Source organism: Trichechus manatus, unplaced genomic scaffold (genome assembly GCF_000243295.1).
Source record: "Trichechus manatus latirostris isolate Lorelei unplaced genomic scaffold, TriManLat1.0 scaffold00012, whole genome shotgun sequence".
NCBI lineage: Eukaryota > Metazoa > Chordata > Mammalia > Sirenia > Trichechidae > Trichechus > Trichechus manatus.
The window spans coordinates 5,059,205-5,087,062 of record NW_004443948.1 but is presented as its reverse complement, the minus strand read 5'-3'; the positions used below and the strand labels follow the sequence as shown (position 1 = coordinate 5,087,062).

The following is a 27,858-nucleotide window of genomic DNA, read 5'->3' as shown; positions in this document are numbered from 1 at the left end:
TATATGCAATGAGATCCAGTTGGTTGATTGTAGCATTTAGATCTTCCATGTCTTTGTTGAGCTTCTTTCTGGATGCTCTATCCTTCACCGAAAGTGGTGTGTTGAATTCTCCTACTACTATTGTGGAGCTGTCTATCTCTCCTTTCAATGCTGTTACAGTTTGTTTTATGTATTTTGGAGCCCTGTCATTGGGTGCATAAATATTTATTATAGTTATATCCTCCTGGTGTATTGACCCTTTAATCATTATATAGTGTCCTTCCTTATCCTTTGTGGTGGATTTTACTTCAAAGTCTATTTTATCAGAGATTAATATTGCCACTCCTGCTCTTTTTTGAGTGTTGTTTGCTTGATACATATTTTTTCCATCCTTTGAATTTTAGTTTGTGTCTGTAAGTCTAAGGTGTGTCTCTTGTAGGCAGCATATAGTTGGATCATGTTTTTTAATCCAATTTGCCAGTCTGTCTTTTTATTGGTGCATTTAGTCCATTTACATTCAGCATAATTATTGATAGGCATGAGTTTAGGTCATTTTGATGTCTTTTTGTGTGTGTGTTGTTGACAATTTCTTTGTTCCACTTAATTTTCTGTGCTGAGTCATTTTTCTTTGTGTAGTTTTTTTTCATCTTTTTCATTGTTGTTGATTTTGTATTTTCTGAGTCTTTATATTTTTCTTGTTTTTTATTTCAATGCATAGGATTGTTAGTTTCCTTTGTGGTTACCTTAATATTTACCCCTATTTTTCTAATTTTATACCAGTCTTTTATTTCTGTATATCACCTTGACTTCCTCTCCATATGAAAAATCTATGTGTTCATTTTTTAAGTCCTTCTTTTTTCGTTTTAATGCTGTCATCTTTTACATATTGACATCTCTGTTTCCCTATTTTCAGTGTTTTAGTGAATTCCCTATCTGGGTTGATATCTGTTTGCTTTGTCCTGTGTTCTAGTCTTCGGTTGTTATCTGATGTTAAGTTTTTCTTACCGGAGGACTCCTTTTAGTATTTCCTGTAATTTTGATTTGGTTTTTGCATATTCCCTAAACTTCTGTTTGTCTGAAAATGCCCTAATTTTGCCATCATATTTGAGAGACAGTTTTGCTGGATATATAATTCTTGGCTGGCAGTTTTTTTCCTTCAAGGCTTTATACATGTCATCCCATTGCCTTCTTGCCTGCATAGTTTCTGCTGAGTAGTCCGAGCTTAGTCTTACTGACTTTTCTTTGTAGATGACTTTTCCTTTATCCCTAGCTGTTCTTAAAATTCTCTCTTTATCTTTGGTTTTAGCAAGTTTGATTATAATATGTCTTTGTGACTTTCTTTTGGGATCTACCTTGTGTAGGGTTCAATAAGCATCTTGGATAGATATCTTCACATCTTTCATGATATCAGGGAAGTTTTCTTCCAACAAATCTTCAACAATTCTCTCTGTATTTTCTATTATCTCTCCCATTCTGGTACTCCAATCACTCGAAGGTTATTCCTCTTTATAGAATTCCACCTAATTCTTAGGGTTTCTTCATTTTTTAAAATCCTTCTATCTGACTTTTCCTCAAATAAGTTAGTGTCAAGTGCTTTATCTTCAATCTCACTAATTCTGACTTACATTGCCTCAATTCTGTTCCTATGACTTTCTATTGAGTTGTCTAATTCTCAAATTTTATTGTTAATCTTCTGGATTTCTGATTGCTGTCTCTATATGGATTCTTGCAGCCTGTTAAATTTGTCATTATGCTCTTCTCTAATCTTTTTAAGTTCCTCTACTGTGTGTTCTGCGTTTTGCCTAATTTCCTTCCTGATATCTTGAAGACTTCTGTATATTAATCTTTTGTATTCTGCCTCTGGTAATTCCAAGAAATTTTCTTCCTCTGGAAAATTTCTAGATTCTTTATTCTGGGAGGTTGCTGAAGCCATCATGGTCTGCCTCTGGGAGATTGCTGAAGCCATCATGGTCTGCCTCTTTATGTGATTTGATATTGACTGTTGTCTCTGAGCTATCAATATGTTATTACATTTATTTATTTTATGTTTGCTTACTGTGTCCTAGCTTCTTGTTTTGTGTTGATATGCTCCAATAGGCTGCTCGTGTTAGCTAGTTTTATTACTGGCACCTTCAAAGTTCTAATGTCCTATCACCAGGTGGTTAGATCTGTTACTAGGTATGTGAGTCCAGGAGTCTGCCCACTTCTCTGGTATGGATTCAGCTCAGGTGTCCGGGTAGACCTCCACCAAGTGTGTGGTGCAGGCTCTCACCTACAGTCCTAGACAGGAATGGGTGATTGGTGTAGGCACAGGCATCTGGCTGCAGCAGGGGGACACACTCTGAGCAAGGAAGGAGCTGATGGCTACCCCTGAGTGTCCAGAAAGAAAGCGTGTCCCTGTTCCCTAGAGCATGTAGGTGGGTGGGTTTTGCCGCCGGACTATGAGTACCCAGTGCTGTTGGCCGTAAGGACTGGGGGGCATCTCTTATTCTTGGGCCCCTATTGCAGGTGGCTAGGTGGCGTGGGGGAAGCCACCAGTCCTCAGCCCCTGATGTGGGTAGGTGAAGACCTTGCATAACTGGCAGAGCAGTGTCATATGTCACGAACCTGCCACTTCACAGTTGAAACAGTTGAAGTTAGACTTCAGGTATATACCCTGTTGTACTGCAGAAATGAGGTCCTATGCTGTTGAAATGGTCCCCCACAAGTCTACGCAGGGGGAAAGGCACTCAAAGTCTGTGGATCTCTTATGCCTCTGCCTAGGCAAAGGAGCTGTGCCTACCCTGACTTTCTGGCTTAGTTGAGCCGGCAGATTATTTTTCCCCCATTTGTTAATTTGTTCCCTCTCCAAGGCAGGGAGAATGGCTCAGAGTGTGTGACGGCTCCAACTCCCGGCCCAGGGGACTCAGCAATTGCTGAGGCCATTCTGAACCCAGTGCAGAGCAGGGAGCAGGGAGGTAAATGGGAGAGATTTTTCCCTAAGGGGGATGTTTTTGATCCGCACAGTAAGCAAGATGCAAATACTTATGTTTTGCTAGTCAAGGGCTGCTTCTCACTGGTTCTGGATGGCTGAGTAGACTCTGTGTCACTGGGTCTCTCCCAGTGTGGAAAATGCCTCCCAAGCACCGCTGCTTGCCTGCCTCACCACTACCCCTGAGCTGATCTGGGCTGAAGGGCTCTGGTTCCCACCCTGTCAGGTCTGGCAACTCCTCGCTGCTTCCGAACTGTCTCTCCCTCCCCCGCCAGTAATTCCGATTCCTTAACTTTTCCTTTGATGTTCAGGGCTCCTAGATTGTCATATATAATCAATTCACTTGTTTTTTCAGGTCTTTGTTATAAGAGGGACCACTGGAAGTGTCTGACTACTCAGCCATCTTGGATCCACCTCTACTATTTGCAATCTTGATTATTCTTTTAAAAATATGTGATATATATATATTGTATATGTGTCTGTATATACTATATATTACTATATGTATTAGTATGCCTATTAATTCTCACAGTAACCCTATGTGGTAAATAATATTCTTGTTCTTGTTTTACATTTAAGGAGCCTCAGGACCACCAGGCTCTTATTTGTTCAGGGTTACAGCTTAAAGTGATGAGGTCAGATTCTTACTGAGGAAGTTTAAGCCCAGACTTCACAAATTAAGTGAGAAAGAACTGAAAAGATGATAATCTATTGTATTTGTTCTTCTTATCCTTCCATATGCCCTCTGTCCCTATTAAGCAAATTTACCTAGAAGAGTGGTTCTAAACAGCCCAGACTTTTTCACCGTAGTGTACATTTGTAGGCAGCATATGCCTAGAGACAATTTGGTTTTTTTTTTGTGTGTGTGTGTGTTATTGGCACCTAGTGGGTAGAGGCCAGATATACTGCTAAACATCCTACAATACACAGGACAGCCACTACAACAAAGAATTTGTCAGTGCAAAATGTCATTAGTGCCAAGGTTGAGAAATCCTGAGTGGTGGAAACTGTTAACGTGCTCAGCTGCTGAATGAAAGGTTGGAGGTTTGAGTACACACAGAGTCCACCTTGGAAGAAAGTCCTGGCAATCTATTTCTGACAAATCAGTCATTGAAATTCTTCATAGAGCACAGTTCTACTTTCATACGCATGGGATCACCATTAATCTGAATTGACTTGAAGGCAACTGGTAGAGTATCCCTGGGAGCTTTTACAAAGCATGAAAACCAGGTATACACTGCACATTCTTCCTTTTATGCAAATGACAGTGGTTTGATTGACTTTACTTTTCCCTTATTCCAAAACAACCAAAAAAAAAAAAAATCCTCCCACCATTTCTACTGTTTTTCAGTACTTTAATTAGAAGCCAATATGTTAGGATTTTTTTTTCCTATAAAATATAAATAGGTTGATGATGACAGTGACTGACGATCAATACATCTGTGAAATTTTAGACCAAAAGTTATCTTTGTTCTCAATGCTCTTACTATGCTATTGATGTTTGTTAAAGTAAATATCCAGACTTCACTTATTTATCAAAATTTAGTTAATCTATACTACAATCAAACATTTATCTATCTTAATTTCCAATCCCTTTAGATGTAGTCTTCTGTCATCAAGAACAAGTTTCTGACTGCTGTGAAATTCAGTTTACCTCTTCAAATAGTTTGAGCACAATTGTCATTTAGTAAAGTAAACATGGCTCCATTATTTCTTAATGTCTTCCTTTACAAGTATAAGATTAGACTACATCTCCAAAACTCCCATTGGGCAGCACTTAAGAAGTGAGTAATATTTCTGTCTGCCTAAGTCAAGTAATCCCAAATGTAAGTAATTTACAGGGAGGCATTGGGGACTGTTACAATAAACATATTGCAGTATGTCACTGGAAATCAGCATCTCCCCACATGTTTGATAAACAGCCAGATGGAAGATTTTATCACATTTATTTAATCTGAAATACACATGGTAATTACACTGGACCTTTGATTCAAGGCCTTATTAGTATCTCAAGAGAAGTTAGGAAATGAGTTTGTCAGCTGAAAACTGATGTACTCATGACCCTCTGGGTAGAATTTGCATCTACCACTGCCTAGATTAGAGTATTACTCTAAATGACATTGTACCTCAAGAAAGCAAGGTAAGATAAAAGCTTCCTTAATCTGTATAAAAAGAGAAAGAGGCTCTGATCAGTCCCAAATATTGCTTATTCTTTTCAGAATTTTCAGTTTAGGAAAATGCTGAACAGCAGCACTATTTGATGTGGATGAGTAAAGCTTGGTTATTCACCCTCTCTATTTTTATAGGAGCCCTGCTTGTGCAATGGTTAAAGCCTGAGCTATTAACCAAAAGGTGGGTGGTTTGAGCCACTTCTCAGGAAAAAAGACCAGGCAACCTGCTCCCGTAGAGATTACTCATTGCCATTGAGTCAATTCTAACTCAAAATGACCGTATAGGACAGAGTAGAACTGCCCCCACAGGATTTCCAAGGCTGTAAATCTTTAAGAAAGCAGACTTTCACATCTTTCTCCCGCAGAGCTGCTGGCGGGTTCAAACAACCCACCTTTTAGTTAGCAGTCGAACCCTTAACCACTGCGCTGCCAGGGCTTCTTCCTGCAAAGATTCCAAAAACCAAAATCCAAACCATTGCTGTCCAGTTGATTCTGACTAAAGCAACCTAGGAACCCTATGGGGTAGTTCTACTCTGTCCTGTAGGATTGCTATGAATCGGAATCGACTCATTGGCACACAACAACAACACATTTTTACATAAGTACTAAAACACGAATAAGCAAGACTGAACCATGTCAAAAACTCATTGCATTCTAGTAGATTCTGACTCATAGCAACCTTATAGGACAAAGTAGAATTGACCCATAGGGATTCCAAGGCTGCAAATGATTATAGAAGCAGACTGCCACATCTTTCTCCCTCAGAGTGGCTGGTGGGCTCCAACCACTGACCTTTCATTTAGCAGCCAAGCTTTTAACCACTGTGCCACCAGGGCTCTTGAACTGTATTAGTATTTATATGAAAAAAAAAAAAATTGAAATAGTATGTCTAGTAGAGGAAGGGTATCAGTGGTGAATGGGGTAATGGAAGACTTCAATTTAATGTTACACATTTCATTAACATTTGAAATTTATGTTATGTCATTTTACTTTCAAAGTTTGAAAATAAATTTTATGTATGTATATATATATATATACACATACATACATATATATATATATATGTATCTCCAACACAAAAAAAAGAGGAGAAAGATTCACAGAAAATGTGTCATTTTCTAATATATTGTTGTTTTTCAAGGGGAAAATGTAATTAAGTCTTTGAGATACATAAAGCATGCTATTACTAAATAAAGAAAAATAGTAAGTTTTCTATTAATACAGGATGGCATAAGTAATGAGAAATAGTCAATTAAATCACATACACTTTCTGAAATGACTTCAAAATTTTTATTGCTTGATCAGAAACTCTATTAATGGCTATTACGGTTGTCCTAATAAACTTGCATGGGATTTTTTATTCTAATTAAAATGCTAATTAAAAGTATAAAATTATCCTAGCAATAATTTATCTCTTTTTTAACATTAAGCCAATATGGTATATAATACAACCATTTTGTAGTTATCCCACATCTTAGTTGAGAATGCCTTTAAGTTTGGTGACCTCTGAACTTCCATTGACTGACTACTATCCTCTCAAATGACCGTTAGGGTGGACTGGAAAGCATCAGTTATGTATACAAGGCTAGCACATATTAAGCATCTTCTCTGTGCTAGGCACCATGCTAAGAACTTTCTATGTAAGATCCCATTTCATTTTTACAACAATTCTATAAGGTAGCTAATCAGTAAAGACAGCATTTTAGAGAAAAGTAAACCGAGACTCAGTGAGATTGAAGTAAGTACTTCCAGGTCACTCAATTCATACTGGCTGAGTCCAGTTTAAGCATTTCTGACTGTAAGAGATCTAACTGAGACTGTGATTTATTTATAGTCAGTCTTCCATTTTTATGGCAATTTTTTTTCCAAAAAGGAAAATTTTACATTCTTCTTTGGTAAAGAACTATTTTAAGCCTTATTTAGTTATTCTTCTTTCTGTTTTATACTTAACAACACCAACAAAAAATCCTCACAGATAATGTAGTGCTTAAAATTCCTCTCATATAAAAGTTAACACACTCATTAAAAAAAAAAAAAGTTTGTGATTCAGTGAACAAAACGGAGAAGCAGATATTAACTGGGCTGTTGCCTTACAATATGACTTTGCAAAATAACTTTTTTTTTTGTTATCTTCTTGATGTATTATCTTGCAAGACAATTTAAACTCTTAGTAGATAGTAAATGTTAGGAAAGAGTGCAGAAAAAGTGATTTTCTGTTGAGCTGGTAGAAAAAGGAAAAGAGGAAGCTAAATAGCTCTCTACTTATTACGGAATCAGAAATAATCGTGGTAGGTTTTTAAGAATTATTATTACTACAGTAGGTTTTCAGTCCCAGTTAGACTATAAATTATTTTAGATTATTTGTTTAATGATATTTATGAAGGACACAGTCTCTTCCTCTAAATTGTATCTGTATTATTCAGGTAGACAAAAGATATAAGGCTCTATCATTAAAATTATGGGATATTCTTAGGTATTAAGCACCACTTTGAAAATGTTTTAGAATTCTACGTTTATGTTCATAAAACATAGTTTAGAATATAGAGTATTTTAATTTTGTCATTTAACACTTCCTTCAGCTTAATTTAAACTGACATAGTTAATTCATCTTACAGCTTTCTATAAAATCTTCTAATTTGTATCCTTGGCCTACGAAGTGGTACGTAATAATTGTTAAAATGAATAAATATATTTTATGCATAACAGGAATTTAGGCCCAAAGCTTTCCAACGATGATGTAGGACAAAATTCTACATATAATCATACTCTGTATTAACTTGTAAGGGCAGAGTTATTTTATAGACATATCTGCCACTCATTAATATTTAAGTCAATTTCCTCTGAAGAATTTGTTACAGGCTTAGTTAGTTGTATTTTGCAAACTTATTTCTCAAATTAAAAAAAACACAGTCCATTAATTCCTGAAGTATGCAAATTTACTGCATGTTTAAATCATTGTCATAATTTGAGCAAGGTGTGTATTATAAACCTTTTTCTTTTTAGTTGTCCTGGGAACACTGGAAGGTATTTTACACTCACAAATGGCATACAGAACTACTTTTGCTAGTATAACCATTGTCTAGATCCTTAGACTGACTACCTGAACATTAAATTCTGAGTGATATTGAAGATATAGCAGCTCCTGACAGACATTCAATGCATCAGTTATGTTCAGTGATGTCAGATCTCCAAGAGTCAACTACACTGGAGTTTTATACTAATATTTTCCTCAGAGTTCATGTTATAAGAAATCGCTAAATATGATACAGCCTTCCTCAAAAATTCTTTCTATAGTTAGGTAAGTAAATATGCTTGACAGATCCAAGAATAATTAGTGGCATTCTGAATTGCTTTTTACAATATGCTATTTGAGATATCCTAGTGTCTCTGTTGGAGCTCTGGTGGTGCAGTGGTTAAGCATTCATTCAGCTGCTAACCAAAACGTCGGCAGTTCGAATCCACCAGCTCATCCTTGGAAACCCTATGGAGCAGTTCTACTCTGTCCTGTAGAGTCACTGTTAGTCAGAATTGACTCAACTGCAATGGATTTTTGTTTGGTTTAATGTCTTTATTATAACTCACCAATTAAATCAAGAGAAAACATTTTACTTGCATGTCAAGTATTTGAACACTAACATCTTTTCCTACAAAGATACCATTATCTTTTGGATCCCAATAATTTTTTGGTGTGTGTGTGAAGATTCTAGTTACCATTTACAGCTTTAGCCATTTTGGAACATACATTGTGGATTATGGGATGAGGAGGAAATTCAGTGATGCCTGGACTTTGACTCTTCTCTTCTATGCTCTTCATGGAATGGTCTCAGAAAGGAACCAACGCAGAGAGAGCACAGAATCTCAGGAAAGGAATCCTGTCTGAAACCTGGGAAAGTCATTCACAAGAACATTAGTGGTCAGGCATTCATAAGTTAACCAATTACTTTTAATACACATTAATTTGTGTATATTCTCTTGATAGTGCTTTTCCTGCAATGGAAATCCTTTTATGCAATCTAATTCAGCTTGGGTCAATTTTTGTTTTCAGTTTGGAGTTTGGTATCTTTAATTTAATATTTATTATACATTATACTAAAAGAGTATGAAAATGATAACCAGATGCTACCAAACGGTAATGCTTTGTATATTTAATAAAGTGATCAGAATATTTCTTTTAATAAATGTTAACTATTACTGCTACCATTATCTTTTATGAGACAACCATTGTACTAAGACCTTTATATGTATTGCATTATCTGATCCACACAAAAGATCTTTATGGCACATAATACTTCTATCTTTTTTTAAGTATGCTACAACTGAGACAGGTTAAGTAGCATATTGGCCACAAAGCTAGAGTATAAAGGATCAAAAAGGAGAGATTTATTTTCTATTTGAACATAATTTAGTAGTGGAGAAACTAATAGACTATAATTTTTGAAAGCTTAAGATTTTAGTATTGAAAACATGGACAAATCTTTCCTACTGGTATTTGGGGCCGTCTCCTAATGGTGTGTAGACAGGATATATACATTATATATTATGAATATGTTCATTATTTTAATTGAGGAACAGATTCAGTTACCATTCTTAGTGGTTTTAAAACATCTATAAATATAGTTAATATGACTATTTTAATTATTACCAGAATAATAAATTTAAAAAGTTTGATGTAATTTGTGTGACTATGTTGACTAGCCACACAGTATACATTTCAGAAATGAATGGTTTTAAGGAAAAATTTTAGTAGCAAAAACAATGAATATAATCTAACTGATGATCATTCCCCACAGATTCAATTTTTTTCTTTCATTACATTTATTTTTGCTTATAGATATATATTATAAACACTTGGTATAGACAAAACATTTTAGAATACTGTAGGATACTATAAATATTATTTATTATAATACTACCAATTTATTTTTATTACATTTCTAAGTATTTTAAAAAAGAAATCATCTTTATTGCTGTATCCTGTGACAGCATACTTAATTCAATTAAAATTAGGTCATGCATTTTGTTTTTGATTTGTTTAAGAAGAAATGTGCTTAAAAACGATTTTTTAACTCTCTTCGCAGAAATTATTGCATACAATTTGTGTGACCTCTTTTCATCTTAAAAACACTTTAATACATCTTTTTAGATTTGTATGGAATATGTTGCCAAAATAGACATATTGCAATGTCATACACTAGCCATTTGTCTTTCTTTTTTTTATTTAAAAAAAAAATTTTTTTATTGTACTTTAGGTGAAGGTTTATAGAACCAAAAGTTTCTCATTACACAGTCAGTACGCATATTGTTTTATGACATTGGTTAACAAACCCACAACATGTCAATACTCTCCCTTCTCGACCTTGGAGGACCTTTTTTCTTTTTTGGTGAAAATATACACAGCCAAAGACACACCATTTCAAAAATTTCTACCTTTCCAATTCAATGACATCGATTGCGATCTTCCAGTTGTGCTCCTATTCTCACTATCTGTTTCCGAATTATTCCATCACCATTATCTTCAACTCACTGCCCCCTAGGCTTCCCATCAAACCTTTTGAGTTGCTGTTGTCAATTTGATCTCACATAGATAATTCTTTTTTTTTTTTTTTTGTACTTTAAATGAAGGTTTACAGAACAGAATAGTTTCTAATTAATCAGTTAGTACACATATTTCCCTATGACAACGGTTAACAACCCCACAACATGTCTACACCGTCCTTTCTCAACCTTGGGTTCCCTATCACCAGCTTTCCTGTCCTCTCTTGCCTTCTAGTCCTTGTTCCTGGACTGCTGTGCCTCATTGGTCCTGTTTTGTTTTATGGGGCTGTCCAATCCCCGGCTGAATGGTGAACCTCGGGAGTGACTTCACCACTGAGCTAAAAAGGTGTCCGAGGTGTCTTTCTTCTTAATGGTTGTTCCCATTTATCCACTTATGTATGTAGGCTGAGACCATGGATGTGCAAAGAGTTAGGTATTGTTGACGTTGAAGGCAGAACAGTTCTTAGCTGGAAAGACATGAGGCAGCAGAATAAAAACTACCAATTTCTAGAGATCACATAAAAGTAAAAGAAATGGGGAACTGCAGAATGAATGATTATATTCTCCTGATAAAAACAACATACAACTGCAAAACATGGGCTTATTTATAGTCTCTAACCTTTAAAAGCTCATTCTTTTATGGACATAGTATATAATGAACATCTATTATGTGTGATTTATATGGACATGTTGCACATAAACTGATTTTAACAATAACCCTTTAAGGAGGGCAGAGAGCAGGTATATATCCCCATTATGGTTGGAAACTGAAACTCTAAGAAGGTCCAACTGAAATGAACTTGGCTCTTAAACTTTTATGTCAGATACCATTTCAAACATTCTCTCATCTTAAAGAGAGACTGCTTTCTACGTTGTGTTCTTGATGTAGAATATAGTTGGCTTTTCCAAGCAATAACTCTCCCCATGGTTACTCAAAAAAATATACCTCTTTCTTCCTTTGATCACCTAGATGACCTTAAAAATCATTTCTTTCTTTCATCTTCCCTCTATTGTCACACAGGTAATCTCCTTCTTGGAAGTTCTGTCCACATTTGGATGTCCATACTAAAGGAGGTGAAGATTTTGTGAAGGGACCTTGGTCCTAGTACCTATACTAGTCTGCTGGTTGAGAGTCCTCTCTAGAGTTGTTCAAATTTTTCGTGGCTGAAAAAAACTTCTCACTCAAAGCAGTCAAGGAAAAACTAGCCTGAGTTCATCAGAGAGAAAGATCAGCGAAATAAAGGAAATTGTGCTAGCATCTACTTTTTTCCAAAAAATAAGAACATCATTTTCAAAGAAATTTTTCACTTAAATCTTTGTTCTCAAGGACAAGAAGAGTACCTGATTCAAATATATTTTTTTGTTTGTGTCCAACACTTTATTAAACATTTATAAATACAAGTTAGGAAAGTCAAAGATTATGTAATTAGGGAATCTATAAATCATGAAAACTGATGAGCAGATCCTGAGACGGACAATTCTCAGAATCTGTAGCCCAAAGCAAAGTAGTGTAAGATGCAGCAACACTTTACTTCAGCAACTCTGCCTTCACTTGCTGGAATATTTTATAAATTGTTTTTATCTCTAAGCCAAACAACCTCAAAAACAAGCAAATGAAAAAACAGCAATAACAAGAACAATGAACATAGTGATTTTATAATTAGTGTCAAAATCTTTAGGTATAGAAAGTGTATGTGTTATTACATATAGAAACATGGGAAGACATTTGTTTATTAACATGATGTAGAAACAAATTTATGTTACAATAAATACATTTGAGAGTAAGGGCTAAGTGTTGTGCTTGCTAGGGATTTTTAAAAACCTATGATTGAAAATCTGTTGTGTGAAGTAGCCTTTATTTATAACTCATAGATTTAGAGTCCCTATACACAGTGTTCTGTAGTTCAAATGATGTGTAAATCATTGTACAGACACCAAGAGCAATATACTTTCTTTTTTTTTTTTATTCTTTAGAGGCTGTTCTTAAGTATTTTTCTTTTGTCAGAAACAGTAATTGTACATAAAATTAAACGATAATAGATGACCCTTAGGTGAATGTAATGTTGTATTTCTCTCTAGGGATATTGCTGATGTCGTATACTGCCAAAGGACAGTGTATTTCTCTCCATAAATTATGTATAAGTATTTCTAATGTTTTACTATAGCAACACTCTTTTTGAAGCTTTAAACTGTTTTAAGAAGGAAAAGTAGCCCATTTAGTACATAAAAATAAATCAAACTTAATGTTAAAATCAAATCATCCAAATTGTTAATTAAGTACAAATATAGATGAGTCATTTTACTCAGCCCTAATTTTCAAAATGGAGTAACAGTATTTTTATATTTAAACAAATAATATAATATCACGAAGGGGCAGGAACAACATTGCTCAGCACTGCAAATTGGTCTCCAAACATCCAAGCTTTCTCTGAAATTCAGCATATTTAACATTTCCATTGACTCAGTCAATTTACTTGGTTTCAAGAACTGTGTAAAAATGCAGTTGTAGCTACAAGCGTAAGACACAACCTCTATCTTCAAGGGAAGTTATTCCTTTGGGGAAGATAAAACTAAAGCAAGGGAATTAAGCCATGAGGAAAATTTCAATTAAACAATCAAGGGATAATTGTCACGGAGAGACTGATTACTGTTGTTTGGATTTTGCAATCACAGAACGGAAGAAGGACTTCTTTTAGGATGAAGAAGCAGCGCTACCAGGAGGTCATTTAGCATGGATGGGCATTGAATTCCTCAGCATGTGAGAAGAAAAGAAAATAGAATTATGTGAAAAGATAGAACTCTAGAAATTACCTCAACCAGCTCTTGTTCTCAGAATTGGAGTCATTTGAGCCATCCTAAAAACTTATTTTCATAATTCTTTTTAAAGCCTTACAAAGATTATTACAAAACCTGCTTAGGCAAGCTGCCTTATGGTTTATCAATCTTTATATTAATAAATGCAGTTTTCTGAGTCAACACTTTACATGCATTGAATAAAATGAGCCATTTATAACATAAATACTCAATAAATTATTCTCTCATTTAATCCTCAAACATCAGCCTACACCAGATTCTTTTTCATCCAATTTCATATTATGAAAATATTCCTCCATTAATATTTTTCCCCATCTCTCCACTATTTGGACACTTGAAGTGCTTCTAAGTACCACATAGAATAAATTAAAATTCATAAACAAGTATTTTAAGAGATTGAGAAAAATAAACTTAGTATCTTCCATTTGGCCTTTTATATTTTTCCACTTTTTACATATAATTAACTTTTATACAGGACTTACTGTGTCAGACATTTTACTAAGCCTTTTTATACATTAATACATATAATCTTAGTAACAACCCTAGGAAGTAGGAAGTATTATCTTGTTCATTGTAAAAATGAGAAGGTTAAAAAATTTGCACAAAGCCACAAAGAGAGTGGCAAGTGGTTTACGAATCGGTATAAACAACTTGTCAATCCAGGCCTTTGTGAGTCACTTCTTCCATTTTACTGATTTTTCTGCTTCTATCACTTTCCTTCTTTCTATCTACATAACACAATATAGCTTCATTACAACTGATTCCATCTGATGCTGTTGATATATGAAATATTGGGGTGCGATTGTATAGACAGCAAGAGTTTGCAGAAGTAACTCAAAATAACACCTAATACAAAGCACAGCCCAATGACTGGTCACTCACTAAAAGAGAGATTAGAATGTGTAGTCTTAGGGTTCCTATTTGTCTTCAGATCATTGGCTGGAGATGAATATGGATAACAAAGACTTCCCCAAATCCATTTTCCATTGCTTTACCTTTTCACATTATTCAAATGAGATAGTACATGAAAAAGATCATACTACAATTTCTTATTAAAAGTTCTACTTTCCAAAGTCTTAAATATACTATATAAACACACTCCCAGCAAAGAGTTAGGGAATTGACTAGAAATGCTAAATATCCTTTGACTTTGCTGTAGACAACTATCTATCGAGAAAATAAAGTTGAAAAGTCATCCATGCTTCTGTTTCTAAAAGTGATAATTCCAGCTTTTCAGCTTATTCCTTTGGGTTTAATTTTATAATCTTTGAACCATTTTATTGTTAAACTGAAATTTCTCCAAGAGTTTTCCAATAATTTCCTAAAATCATAAACTCCAAAATGGACATAGGCCACTAATAAGCATGATCAAGTGGTTTTTATTATGCATTCCAATATCATATTTTGTCAAATTTATTCTAGTCTACTCTTGATCCATTTAACTCTTGCCCTCCACCACTCTGATGGTTGTTGCTGCAGAACTATGCTTAACTACACACTGCTGTTGAGTCGATTCTGACTCATAGCGACCCTATAAGACGGAGTAGAACTGCCCCATAGGATTTCCAAGGAGCAGCTGGTGGATTCCAAGTGCCAAACTTCTGGTTAGCAGCCAAGCTCTTAACCAACTAGTGACTCTTAAATAAGAGGCACTTACTTCTCTTCACTAATTATTCTTCTTTTATTTATTCCATCTTTATCTTTTTCCATTTTCTAAAATTGACTGTGAATTCTATTTGTAGCTCTGTTAAGCATTTTCCTCAACTTGATAGTAACCTCAAACTTTATTAGCACGTCTGTAGTTTAATTCACTACTCAATTTTTTTTCCTGAATTAAAGCTGGACTATAGATAATGAATCTTGAACTCTGAACCATGGAATTTTAAAGTCTTATACTGAATTTTTATTAGATTTTAGTAAGAAAATAGTTTAAACTTATCGTAAACCTTACTAATACATAAATGAGCATACAAACTGGACTACATGTACCTGGAGTTTTATAAATTTTTAAAATTATACTTGATATTTCAAATTTGACTTTGAAAAACTATTTTATATACATTTGGAATCACTTTCTTTTTATGACATTAGTCATGGGAAACCAAAAATCAAACCCATTGCCATCTAGTCAATTCTGACTCATAGTGACCCTATAGGATAGAGTAGCACTGCCTGTTGCCTGATTAGGGTCTGTGCCCTGGAGCAGTCAAGCCAATGAAACATATTCCAAGTTAGAAAGAGTGAGGTTTATTTAGGAGGTGTCCACCAACAGGGATCTGACAGCAATGCAGGCTGTCTCAATGGAGTCCCAAAAGGCATTTTTACGCTAGAGCTTACATACTATGTTTACAAGAGTTAGAAGTGCCTTTTGACACATCACCCACAGAGGGCTGGAAGAGTTACACTTTATAACTACAAGAGACTCTTTATCAGACGAAAAAGATACATTCCAGACATCTCCTTATCAGGCTAAAGATTTACAGACCAGACATCTGGGCTTTAATCTCCACGTGGTGGTTCGTAAGTCACAGGTGGCCTGACAAAACAAAACAAAGTCACTAACGAACGTATGCGGAAAGGAGAAGGCAGGCAAAAAAGGAGAAAAAAAACTTACAGGTTTGTCATGGTGTTAGTTATGTCAAGCTCTCAGTCACCCATTTTGAAAAGGAGGAAACTTGCTTTGGAGTGTTAGGGTCACATGCCCCATAGTGTTTCCAAGGAGCAGCTGGTGGATTCAATCTGCAAACTTTTTGTTTAGCAGCTGTAGCTCTTAACCACTGTGCCACCAGGGCAATGTTTCTGTGTGGGAAAAGGATGAAAAAGTATTTGGTGATCAGAAAGGTATGGTGGGGCAGAGATATCTACCCCTCCCCTTTCTTCTAGTGCAGAGAGCTAAGTTATATTTTCCAGCTTCCTGAGCAGTTGGAGATAACCATGTGACTTGCGTTCTAGACAATGAATTTAGGTCTAGTCAATAAACACCTCCCAATGAAACTAATTTAAAAAAATATTTTAAATAAAATGATTATTTATTTCACTTTGTACCTTCTATTTTACTATTTAAAACTACAGTCATATTAATAAAATATTTATAATAAAAACATTCTTAATGCTTGGATGAAAAAGTATAGCAATTATACTTTCTGCACTCTGTGATTCTAGAAAGTTGATGACTATTTCTTTATATTAGACTTTGTACTTCTTGCCTTAAAGAAAAAAAAAGTGATAGACTAAGACATCTGATGATAGAAATCCTCAACAATGATTTCAGAGATAGAATTACATAACAGGATTTCTTCATATTAAAATTTTAAATATGACTAAGTTTATTTTTCACTCTCCTGAATATCAGAAATTACTGACTCTAAATATTATTATTTGACATAATTTTTTTTGAATCCTTTGTTAAAAGTCAAATAACTCTAACAGGAAGATGTTGCACTCAGATAATTTTAATTTTACAATATTCTTTGTGTTTTGTGCATATTTAAGTAAGAGAAATTGCTCTAACTCTTTGCCAAAACTATTGGAAATTACTCACTTCAGTGTTAACCAGATAATTCCAGCAAATCATAGGCTAACGTTTGAGAAGATTGATTGTTTGTAAGGAAACGTGATGTGCTTATCTGAATAGTAATGCAGACTGAGCTATCTGTAGAGAAACTTTAGAAGGCTGCACTTCATTTTCTATTGCTATGACAGAAGGAGAAGGATAAGAGAAGGGGATCTATGAGGGATTCCCACTGAGAATTACCCATTTAAATTATGTGCTATCCCTGTATTTTTCAGAAAATGGATATCTGATCCTTAATCCAGTTACTTGTTTTTGGGTAAAATAAAAAGCATACTCAAAATATTTATCTTTGTTTTAAATTAATTGTCCAGTAGTCATGTAAAGTAGTTTTCTCTACATCCATATTAGCTTTGACAGCTTTAAAAATCCAAGGATTATATGTTGATTTATTTTGTTGATTAGATGAATGATAAATATTGAAGTATTTTCCTCATGGATGATAAAATTATCTGTAGAACATTCATGATGAAGGTCAAATAAATGTGATATGAATTACTCTCTCAAAGTCTATAAGTGCACCTGAAATCAAGTGAAAATATAGATGCATGATGAACATAATAAATGTAAATTGAGCTAAAATAAATTATACCAGTTGCCTTAAATATTAAAAAAATAAATAAAAAGAAAAGGAAATAAAGAAAGAAGGAAGGAAGGGAGGAAGGAAGGGAGGGAGGGAATAAAGAGCAGACTACATATAATCTGAAATGCTACTATAAAAGTGAAAATTACAGACAAAAATATACTAAGTAAATCAATAAAAATCTGCCACCAGTAATGCTCTACATACAAAGCCATTCCATCCCTCTGGACAGATGTCATAGGACCCATATTTCAGTTTCTGTAGCTGTGATCTAGCTACCTGCACCTGGATTGATCTGCAGCATTAGGGCTGAACAAGAATAAATACCAACATCAGAACAGAGAACTCCTCTTCAAAATATCTCATAAATAAGAGTGAAAATAAGAAAGAAAGAAAAATAAACAAGAACGTGTAAATAGAAAAAAAAAAAGCCAGAAAATAAATCCAGTCTGCATGCAATGAATGAAAAATGATTGCAATAAAGGAAGTAATGTACGTTTGCCAAGGAAAAACATTTTCCCAGATGTTTCAATAAATTTATTTTAGTGAAATGAGGAAAGCATTAAAAAGGTACTATTTTTATTGTCAATGAAATAAAAAGGCTCAAACATCTGTTAAATAAGAGCAGACTCAGATTAAATAGAGAGTATAGGTAAACCAAAATCATAATAGATAACAAAATCCTTCCGGAAGAAGAAAGAAGGAGCATCTGTGTTAAAAAAAATCAAACCAGCAAAGCAGAACATGAACTTGGGAAATATAACTAGAACAAAATGTAAGTTAGTAAAATGATTATAAAAGTAGGAAAGAAGGGATGATATATGTGCAACATAAAATATGGGGGCTCCTACCAGTGCATAATTGGATTTTCCAGGGAAGAAAATATAAAAAAGAATAATTGTTAATTGAATATAAAGTAGAAAGAGAATTTATAAGCTAAAAACAAATGAACCAACCCTGATTTTAATAAAAGAGTATGTTTGCAGATGGAGCAAAATTCTGACTAAAGACAAACTCCAGGTAAAATATCAAAACACAAGGAAGGGAAAAACTAAAGAATTAAAAAGGCAATAATGAAGAAAAAGCAGGCCACTTAAAAAGGAATAAAAAGCAAATTCCAAATGAATTCAGATTTACTCTGGGGAGAAGGCAAGTCAAACTAACAAATAAAACACTCAGATAAGATGTTCTGAGTTCTTAAGTGAAAAATATAAAAACCAAGTATTGTTTAAACAGTTGAGTGTTTATTCACAACAAAATGATTCTTAGGTTTTCAAGATTCAAGGATGCTGTTATCAGTGAACTGTCCTTTCTTAAAAGACAAGTTAAGATGCATGCTCAATATCTTCACGGGCTGAATATATTTAATATCAAATTTTGCATAAATAAGAACTGGTGAAAGCAACTATATGTATTGAGTTGAGTAATCAGACTGACCACTGTCAAAATGACCAACCACTGTCAAAAAGAGGATCATGGCTAATCAATATAGAGTTTTTTTTTACAATCGGTGGTATCAGAATCAAGATGATATTGTGATTGTCATTATTGTTCAAAATTACTAGCTGGTGCAGTTAGGAAGAAAAGATACAGGCATCAATATTAGAAATAAAATCCTTAAGAGAACAATTGAAGCACTAGTGAAACTAGTAGGAAGATTAAAAAGTTTGATTGTCTGGAAATAAAAATACATAAATAATAAACAAATATTAGATGTAATGTTTTATAAAATAAAATTCAAAAGAAAAAAATGTATGGAAGTGAAAAAAAGAAGGAAAGAAGGCAGAAAATATAATGAAAAAATAACAGCTTTTAAAAATATTTTTAAAAGATTAATATTAAAATATTTTAAATGAAAAATAAAATTAATAAACATGTAGTTCATATAAAAAAACTGCACAACCTACTAAAAGACAGGAAAGATTAGAATAATTGAAGAATCATGCAATATTCCTGGAAAATGCACTATATAAAACAAAATGTATCTAGTACAATCTCAGTAAATATTCTGTTACGTTTTTGCTTCTTATGTAATTATTCTGAACTCAATTGAGACTTTCCCTACAAGTCAAAAAAGGATTTCTAAAACTATAACACTGGTGTAGGTCTGGGCAGACAGATCAGTCATATAGACTAGAATGTACACACAAACTATATAGACGTTTATCTTAGGATAAGGGACATAAAAATTTATTGATGAAAGAATAAGAAACAGGGGTATACTTTATAGTTATCCTAAAATCATAGACCAAAGTTCATTTTAGATGAATTAAAAACAATAACAATAAAAGTGTTGTATGACAATATAGGTCCATATGTGTATAAATGTTATTATTCCAAAAGCATTCCAAATCATGATCTGCAAGCCAAATATCAACACAAAGTTTGATAGATTTGATTGCATAAAATTGTAAGACTTATTTATGACTGAAAACACCACAGATGAAGATTAAAGAAAGATAAAATGTTTAAAACAAATTTTCTATAGAAAAATGGCCAAGCTATATACACGGGCATTTCAAAATTAATAAATTAATATGTCAAAAAATATATTACAAAATGTCTATATTCACTTGTAATTTAAGAAATACAAAATATTTAAATTGAGATGTCACTTTTCCATGTCAGGTTGACAAAAATGTAAAAGAATGATGATATCTGAAGTTAGTAGTATATGAGGGAAAAGAAATCCCTCAGATACAGTTAGTTGGTGGAGGACGAATTTGTAAAATCTCTCCACAATATTATCTGGCAATGTGTATCAAAAGCCAATAAGTATCTAGTCCTTGGAGAAGGACATCATGCTTGGTAAAGTAGAGGGTCAGCAAAAATAGGAAGACCCTCAATGAGATAGATTGACACAGTGGTTGCAACAATGGACTCAAACATATTAACAATTGTGAGGATGGTGCAGGACCAGGCAGTGTTTCGTTCTCTTGTCCATAGGGTCACTATAAGTCAGAACTAACTTGATGGCACCTAACAACAGCATCCAAAGTCTTTAAAAATGTTTATACCCTTTGATCTAGCAATACCACTTCTCCATATTTACCTTCAGAATTAATAAGACACGTGTAGTGATGTATGAAAAAAGTGATTTCTAAGTGCCTCGAAAGTGTGTTCTATTTTGAGTGATATTTAGCAAATACAACTATGTGTATCTGGTTACTTGAGGATTTTAAAGTGATTCAGATCAAGATTCCTTTTGCTCCATTTTTTTTAAATTACTGCCCAATGCCAGAAATTAAGAAAAACACAAGAAATATATAATAGAAAATTAAATTAACATTAGCTGCTGTAACAGATTAACCTCTTAAATCTCAGTGTTTAAAATAAAATTTTGTTTTGTTTTTTCCCCTCAAGCAGTTCAGTGCAGGTATTCTTGGATGGACAGTTATTCTAGGTGGTGACTCGGTGATCCAGAGCTTCATTTATTCTAGTGCTATCTCATCTTGAGTTTGTAGCTCCTGAAATCACCCTGGAATCCTCCCCCATAGAGCCATATGGAAGGAAAGGAGTATGAAAAAGTGGGAGGTGTTTATTGACTAGACCTAAATTCATTGTCTAGAACTCAAGTCACATGGTTATCTCCAACTGCTCAGGAAGCTGGAAAATATAACTTAGCTCTCTGCACTAGAAGAAGAGGGGGGGGGGTAGATATCTCTGCCCCACCATACCTTTCTGATCACCAAATACTTTTTCATCCTTTTCCCACACAGAAACATTGCCACTCTCTCCAAAGAGTCAACCTGAAATCTCATCAGGTCAATCCATCCAACTCAAGGTCTGGGATCCTTAGATGTGCAGGATCTTCTTTATCAGATCTGCTTGCGTTAGTCCAGGGACAAATGAACTAAAAAGACAAGTTATTGATGTGCTTATCTATCCCATACACAGTACCCAATCGTAGAACAAAGACAGGAGAAGCACGATAAATTCTCTCCTTTGAAAATAAAGGAACAATGGAAAATGCAGAAAAGTCACTAACCCATAGTAAATATGAAACCATACCAGCTGGCATTAACCATTCCCTGTGACTTGGCAATAATTGTAGTTATCTGAAAAAACTCGGAGTCTTCTCCGTTTGCTCTTTTTGTGGTTCCCAGTTCTACCCTCTGGAGAGTTGAACGTTGTCAGTCATACTCCATGGGAAGTAGGAAGTATTATCTTGCATATTGTAAAGGTGAAAAGGTAAAGAAACTTGCCCCAAATCACACAGAGGGTAGCAAGTGGTTTATGAATTAGTATAAACTATTTGTAAATTAGGACTTTGTGTGTAGAATTTTTCACTTGAAAATCTTTCCCACAAATGCAGTGCGGTTTGGGGGAATATGCTCTTCATGTGGGTAACACAGCTTTTACAGTCCACTTCTTACGTGCACCAGATTTAGGGGTCTGGAGGTTATTTGACCTTTCAAACAGATTTTTTTTTTTTTAATGTCTAGACAAGTGCTTCTTTGGCACTACAATTGTATTAAAAACTCAATTGACTCCTAATTTATTTGTCAGATTTGTGTGTCTGTAACAAAACTCAGAGTTTTTTTGAAGACGTAATTGCCAGGTGTAACTTATTTCTTCACTTCCTCCATTTCCTAACTCTCTCTTAAATCTTTATCAACTACCATGAAGCTATCTGAAATAATAGGCTTGGGAGGAAAAGCAGTACACTCAATCTGATCTTTGCCTCAGAGCTGAGCCTGAATGGATATTGTTGCTCAAAGCTTCATTCAGTCTTCTTTCTTAGCGTGTGGGTTCTATATATAATTTTCCAAACTTTTGAGTATCCAGATTTTGGGGGTTTCTTTTGATCTTTTCATTTGTGCTTAAAAACTGGCCTTCCTGTACTGAACACATCCCTTTCCTGCAATACCTTTCTAAAGGCAAAATGTAAAAGTGTACTATCAATTTGCCTCTTTCCAGCCACTCCCTCTAGAACTAAAAGCTAAGAAGCACTTAGTTATCAATACTGAGTCATCATCTTTCTCCCCTATCAACAGTTGATACCGTCAGTAATTCCCCACCTTGATATAAATTGTTCCCTTTGATCCGCTGTGATGTGTTCTCCAGGCTGTCCTCCTACCTCAGTGCTCTCTCTTTCTCAGTCTGATTTTCTGAAATTGGTAATTTCTCGGGACCAGTTCTCAGATCTCTTCTTCTCTATCTATACTCACTCTCTTGGAAATTCCATCCATTTCCATGGCTTTAGGTAATGTTTATATACTGAGAAGTCCTAAATTATTATCTCTAGCCCCAGTCTTTCCCATGACATAATTTTATTTAAAAAAATTGTATACCTGTGTTTGTCACACTGAAAAAAAAAAATTTATATTTTAGTCAGAGGTGCGGGGGAAAGAAAGATATACCATTATGCAAAATCACATGCATATTTATGCAGCCTTTCCCTTGAAATGTAAGCTCCATGGCTGTAGTGATTGATGTGTCAAATATTAGGTCCCCAGGTATCTCGTACTTTATAAGCACACAATAAATATTTGATTAAAATGAATAGTGTAATACACATTAATGTGATTATATGTCAAAAGATTTTTTATAATTTTCAAAATAACTCATTCTAATGCAGATATTTACTTTGTGACTAAATAACACACTAACCAGAATAATATTTCTCTCCCTTTTCCAGATCCCAACGCTCTGGCTGGCCAGCCTGGCCCTGACCATGCTCTTATAGGAGGGATAGTGGCTGTAGTTGTATTTGTTACGCTGTGTTCTATATTCCTGCTTGGTCGATATCTGGCAAGACATAAAGGTAGGTTATGTTTACTAAAAGTGCTCTTAACTTTAGCAGCAGAATTTTCTCAAGGTTAGTTTCATCAGAGAATATGAAAATTGTGTGTGTGTGTGAGAGAGAGAGTGAGATTGATTGATCTGAATTCTAAATTTCAGGGAGTTCTTGACTTTTTAACTTTAGAGTTGGATTGGCCTAGGCAAAATAATACTATCCAATGGATATAGTCACAGAGGGAGCCGCTGTCTGTGAAAAAATTATAAGCAAGTTTGTCATTTATCTCTAGGACTGACATCTAACTGTAAAATATCTATCTCTTCTGCATTAAGATTTGGTCAGTGTTTCGTTTGTAAGTTTATAGTCACACATGTGGCCATAGTAGTGAGGAAACTGAGAGATGGTTTGCAATGAGCCAGGTAGCAAGCTATCGATATAATCCACTTTTAAGTGGAGTTAGCATAATGAATGGTGACACATTTTATGCAGTCATTATCACTATCTTAACAAAGGACCCTGATTGCTACAGCTGCATGAATAACATGGTCTACATTTATCTTTAAAGAAATCAAAATTACTCATTACACGTTTCAATTTGACTCTTGCGTCTAGTTCACTTGGCCACCACTTCCTACAACACATACCCGAAAACTGAAACAAAGGGTGCAGCTTTGGAAGAGTGCATTTGTGGTTTATTAGGCCTCAAGATCTGTTTCAAGCTATAAGAGATCTAGCATAAACACCTTCCTAAATAAATGTATTTTCGGTGGTGGCTGTTGTACTGATCTCACAGATTTACCATGTTTTTCTTCCAAAATCCACAGGAACATATTTAACAAATGAAGCTAAAGGAGCTGAAGATGCACCGGATGCTGACACAGCCATTATCAATGCCGAAGGCAGCCAAGTCAATGCCGAAGAGAAAAAAGAGTATTTCATTTAAATGCAGGCCGGGATTCTGAGTTTTACTGACCAGGCTGGCTGCTGGAGAAAACTGGCTATCATCTTTCGGAATTCATTTCTACCATCTTCTGCTACCTTTATTAACTCCCATACTGTACTGCTCTCAGTAGCCAGTGTAGACCAACAATCAGCTGTCGAAAGCATCATTCTTTAATTACCGTACCATCCATAATGCAGGACATTTCTTACTGCCTAAATTTCACACCATTGCTCTTTTAACATACAGTGCTTGAATATACAGCCTTAACAATGTTAATCATCTCCTTGGATCATAATATTGAATTGCTTTTATACATTGAAAAAATGTACGCGGGTTTTTTTTTTTTTTCTTCTCTCTCATTTTTCCCTTTAAATCATAGACCTTATCAGTTTGCTATTGGATAGCTTTTACAAATAACAAGATTAGGTGAAGACCTAATGTGCTTAAGTTAATAGAAGATTAGAGGTTTACAATGTTCTCCACATGTCTGTCTTCAAAGACCACATGTTTGGGAAACATATGCCCTAGAAAACACACACTAAAAACACTGGAGTGTAGTTCCTGGAATGTTTGAGATTACAATGGTAATACTGTATCAATGTGCTATTTAAAAATACAGTATTTGATACAGGAACCATGTGTATGGATTGAAATCTTGACATATAATTATTTAAATCCTACCTACCACTAGTTTAATGTAGTTTCATTTACAAATAAATTGTTCCAAATATTTCACTGCTTTGGGAATCACAAAAATTTCATTCATTTTTTTCTAATTTGATTCTGTAATTTATTTGCTCTGTAACAACTCACCTGCCTACACAAAATTGACGTATTCATAGGGCACAATTTCAAGACATTTTAGTATCTGTATATAGTGCATATAATAAATCCAATTAAACATTATTTGATACATATTTAACTTTTTTGGCTGTAGGTATTTCAGTCATAAGTGAGCATTTTCTAATGTCCATTATAGCCCTTTAGATATTACTTAAACAAATACTATAAGTAGATAACATGTGTTAGTATTTTTGTCTGTATGTCCTAGCACTGTTCAACAACTTTTTCTAGTGCTTGTTAATTTTTATTTGTTATACAATGGAAGCACAATGTTATAAGGAAAGGTAATTTTAAGCTAACAACCAGTGCACAGCCTCAGGTTTTAAATTACAACCACAGTTGAATAATAACCTAAAAATAAACTCTTCGTTTGCTACAAATTTACAAATTTTAATTTGGCAGTTCCAGAGCTGCTTACCTATGTTGATTTGCCAAAAAGAAGTGTTAGATATGTTTTCTGTACAAATGAACTAATTCTTTATATTAAATTCCTGTCTATGCATTTTGTGAGGTACAAACTTATGAAACAGTGAGTGATAGAAAATTTCTGCCATGCTTTTAACTCCAAGCTGAAAGTCTCTTTCTCTGAATTATTTCTGAAATTTTGGATTATGTAACCATTAAGAAATGCTGTATTCTTAAATACAAGACAAAGTCAATTTAAAGTCTTATTATTTCTTCTAGTAAGATACGGTACTGCTAGATTAGTTCTCATGAAATTTGTTACATGCTAAAGAATAAAAAAAACTAGTTAGATAAAATTATTTTCCCATTTGCAAACATTGCACCTTTAAGGAGGAGACAAATATGACTATATGGTAGCTATACTTGTGACGTCTGAAAGCATGATGGCCTATGGTTTTAAAAATAATATCTTGGAATTTATTTTTGGGGTATGAGAATGGTTGAGTATGACATCATGTATTAATATCAAATGAAAGACAAGGGTGCTGTATCTCAGATTATTTATCAGAAAAGTATAAATCTTTTAAGGACAACGTTAGAATTTTTAAATTGTTTTTTTTTGTTGTTGAAGCATTTATCTTGTTGATTTCTTACAAAGAAAAAGGACGATGTCAGTCAAGCAGCACTTTTTCAGAATATACAGAACATAAATAATATGATGTGGTTGAGTGTTAACATAATAAATCATATACAGTATGACATTTTAAGGAAATAAGTCTGCATTGATGTGATTGCATGCATGTTTTTACAGTTCACTCCATACCATCTGTGGAAAAATGCAATAATATGTTAATATAGTATGGTAGTTTGAGAGAATCAGGTAGGTGCTACTAGACACATTGAAACTAGAATAGGTTTATGAACTGTTCATATCTTTCAATGCATAATCTTTAGAAAGACTCCACAAAGCAAAATTCATCCTGTTAGTAAAAAATGGAAAGGTTCTTATTACAGAAATATGTTATATAAACTGCATCATCAATTACTATTTAAGGCCTAATTTCAGGATGTACTTACAAAATTGCTACTCTTCATTGATGCTGTGTTTACATCCCTCTTCATTTTGTCTATATTCTACTTGGCTCCAACTGCTAAATTGTTGCTTAAATAAGTCAATCAAAGTCAATCATTATTTATAGCGCTGTAAAATTAGAAATCAAAAATTGGGTCCATTTCAAGATTTTTCACTCTTTTAACCCTTCAGAGTAATAAAAAAAAACTTAGAACTCAAAAAAATCTAACTGGTATACTATAATTTGTGGGCTCTAATCAAATGTTTCAACAGTTAAATATAGGTAGATTTGAATTAGATATAATTTTCTGTTACTAAAAAAAGAAAACAAAAAGCCTAGTAATGGAATTAGATTCTATCTTTAAAAATTATTTGATCTTCGCCAAACAAGAAAATTATAAAAGTTCTGCCCAGTTCAGTTTCTACAAATCATTAAAAATATATTAAATAAAATTTCTAAATGGGAACGATGTCAGTTACATTTTCTGATACATGCAAATTGTATGCACATTAGAGTCAGATTCTATATCCACTAAGTGAGCACAGTAACTACGGAACTCAATGGAAGGCGTACACACACACACACACACACACACAAACACACATCCCTAGTAGAATATGGAACATTATTCTTTATCAAAAGTAGCTGTTCTCTGCCAGTGTACTCAATGTACTATTTACAGTGTATATCGATTGTCCTCCATCAAAACAATTGTAAACAACATTCTTCTTTTCCTTTTTTCCATTTTTGAGTGTCCTAGAATAATTGTCAAAATCAGGAGGAAAAAGGAAACTTTGTGAGAGCAAGAACAATGAGAGAGCGCATGAGCTAAGTATTGTTGTGTGTGTGTGTTTATGTGTATGTGCGCACACGTGAGAGAGAAAGAGAGAGAGATTTCAACTTGTTTATTTTTACCAGAGAATCCAAGAAGTAGTTTAAGGAACCTGATATTGTAGCTAAATCTAGAAATAAATGCTCTCATATTGATTCAAGATGGTTAGTCTAGCAATGAAATCCCACAAAATCACAAATAGAGAAAGAAAAGTAACTTTCCTAAATATGGCAAAGAAGCCAACACCTCATTTATTTTTATTTCTTTGTAAAAATATAAATATCTCAATTATAAGAAAGGACAAGCTCACTTGTAATTATGTACTCATGACTGTAACAGCATTGAGATTCATATACACACATGTACAGCAGCTCTTTGACAGTGATGGCTCTTCC

The 27,858-nt window shown here is 34.1% G+C and overlaps 1 protein-coding gene across 2 annotated transcripts in view; it reads left to right on the top strand.

Moving 5' to 3' along the window:
- Window positions 1–26,326, top strand: part of CADM2 (cell adhesion molecule 2) — a 1,164,623-nt gene extending 1,138,297 nt beyond the window's left edge. The window contains exons 9-10 of one of the 2 annotated variants that reach the window (XM_004371338.1): window positions 23,266–23,391; window positions 24,192–26,326. In XM_004371338.1, the coding sequence (XP_004371395.1) occupies window positions 23,266–23,391; window positions 24,192–24,310 (245 nt within the window). In that variant the 3' untranslated portion in view covers window positions 24,311–26,326. The remainder of the gene's footprint in view (window positions 1–23,265; window positions 23,392–24,191) is intronic. The other variant, XM_004371337.1, reaches the window with a different exon arrangement.
- Window positions 26,327–27,858: the final 1,532 nt, after the last annotated feature.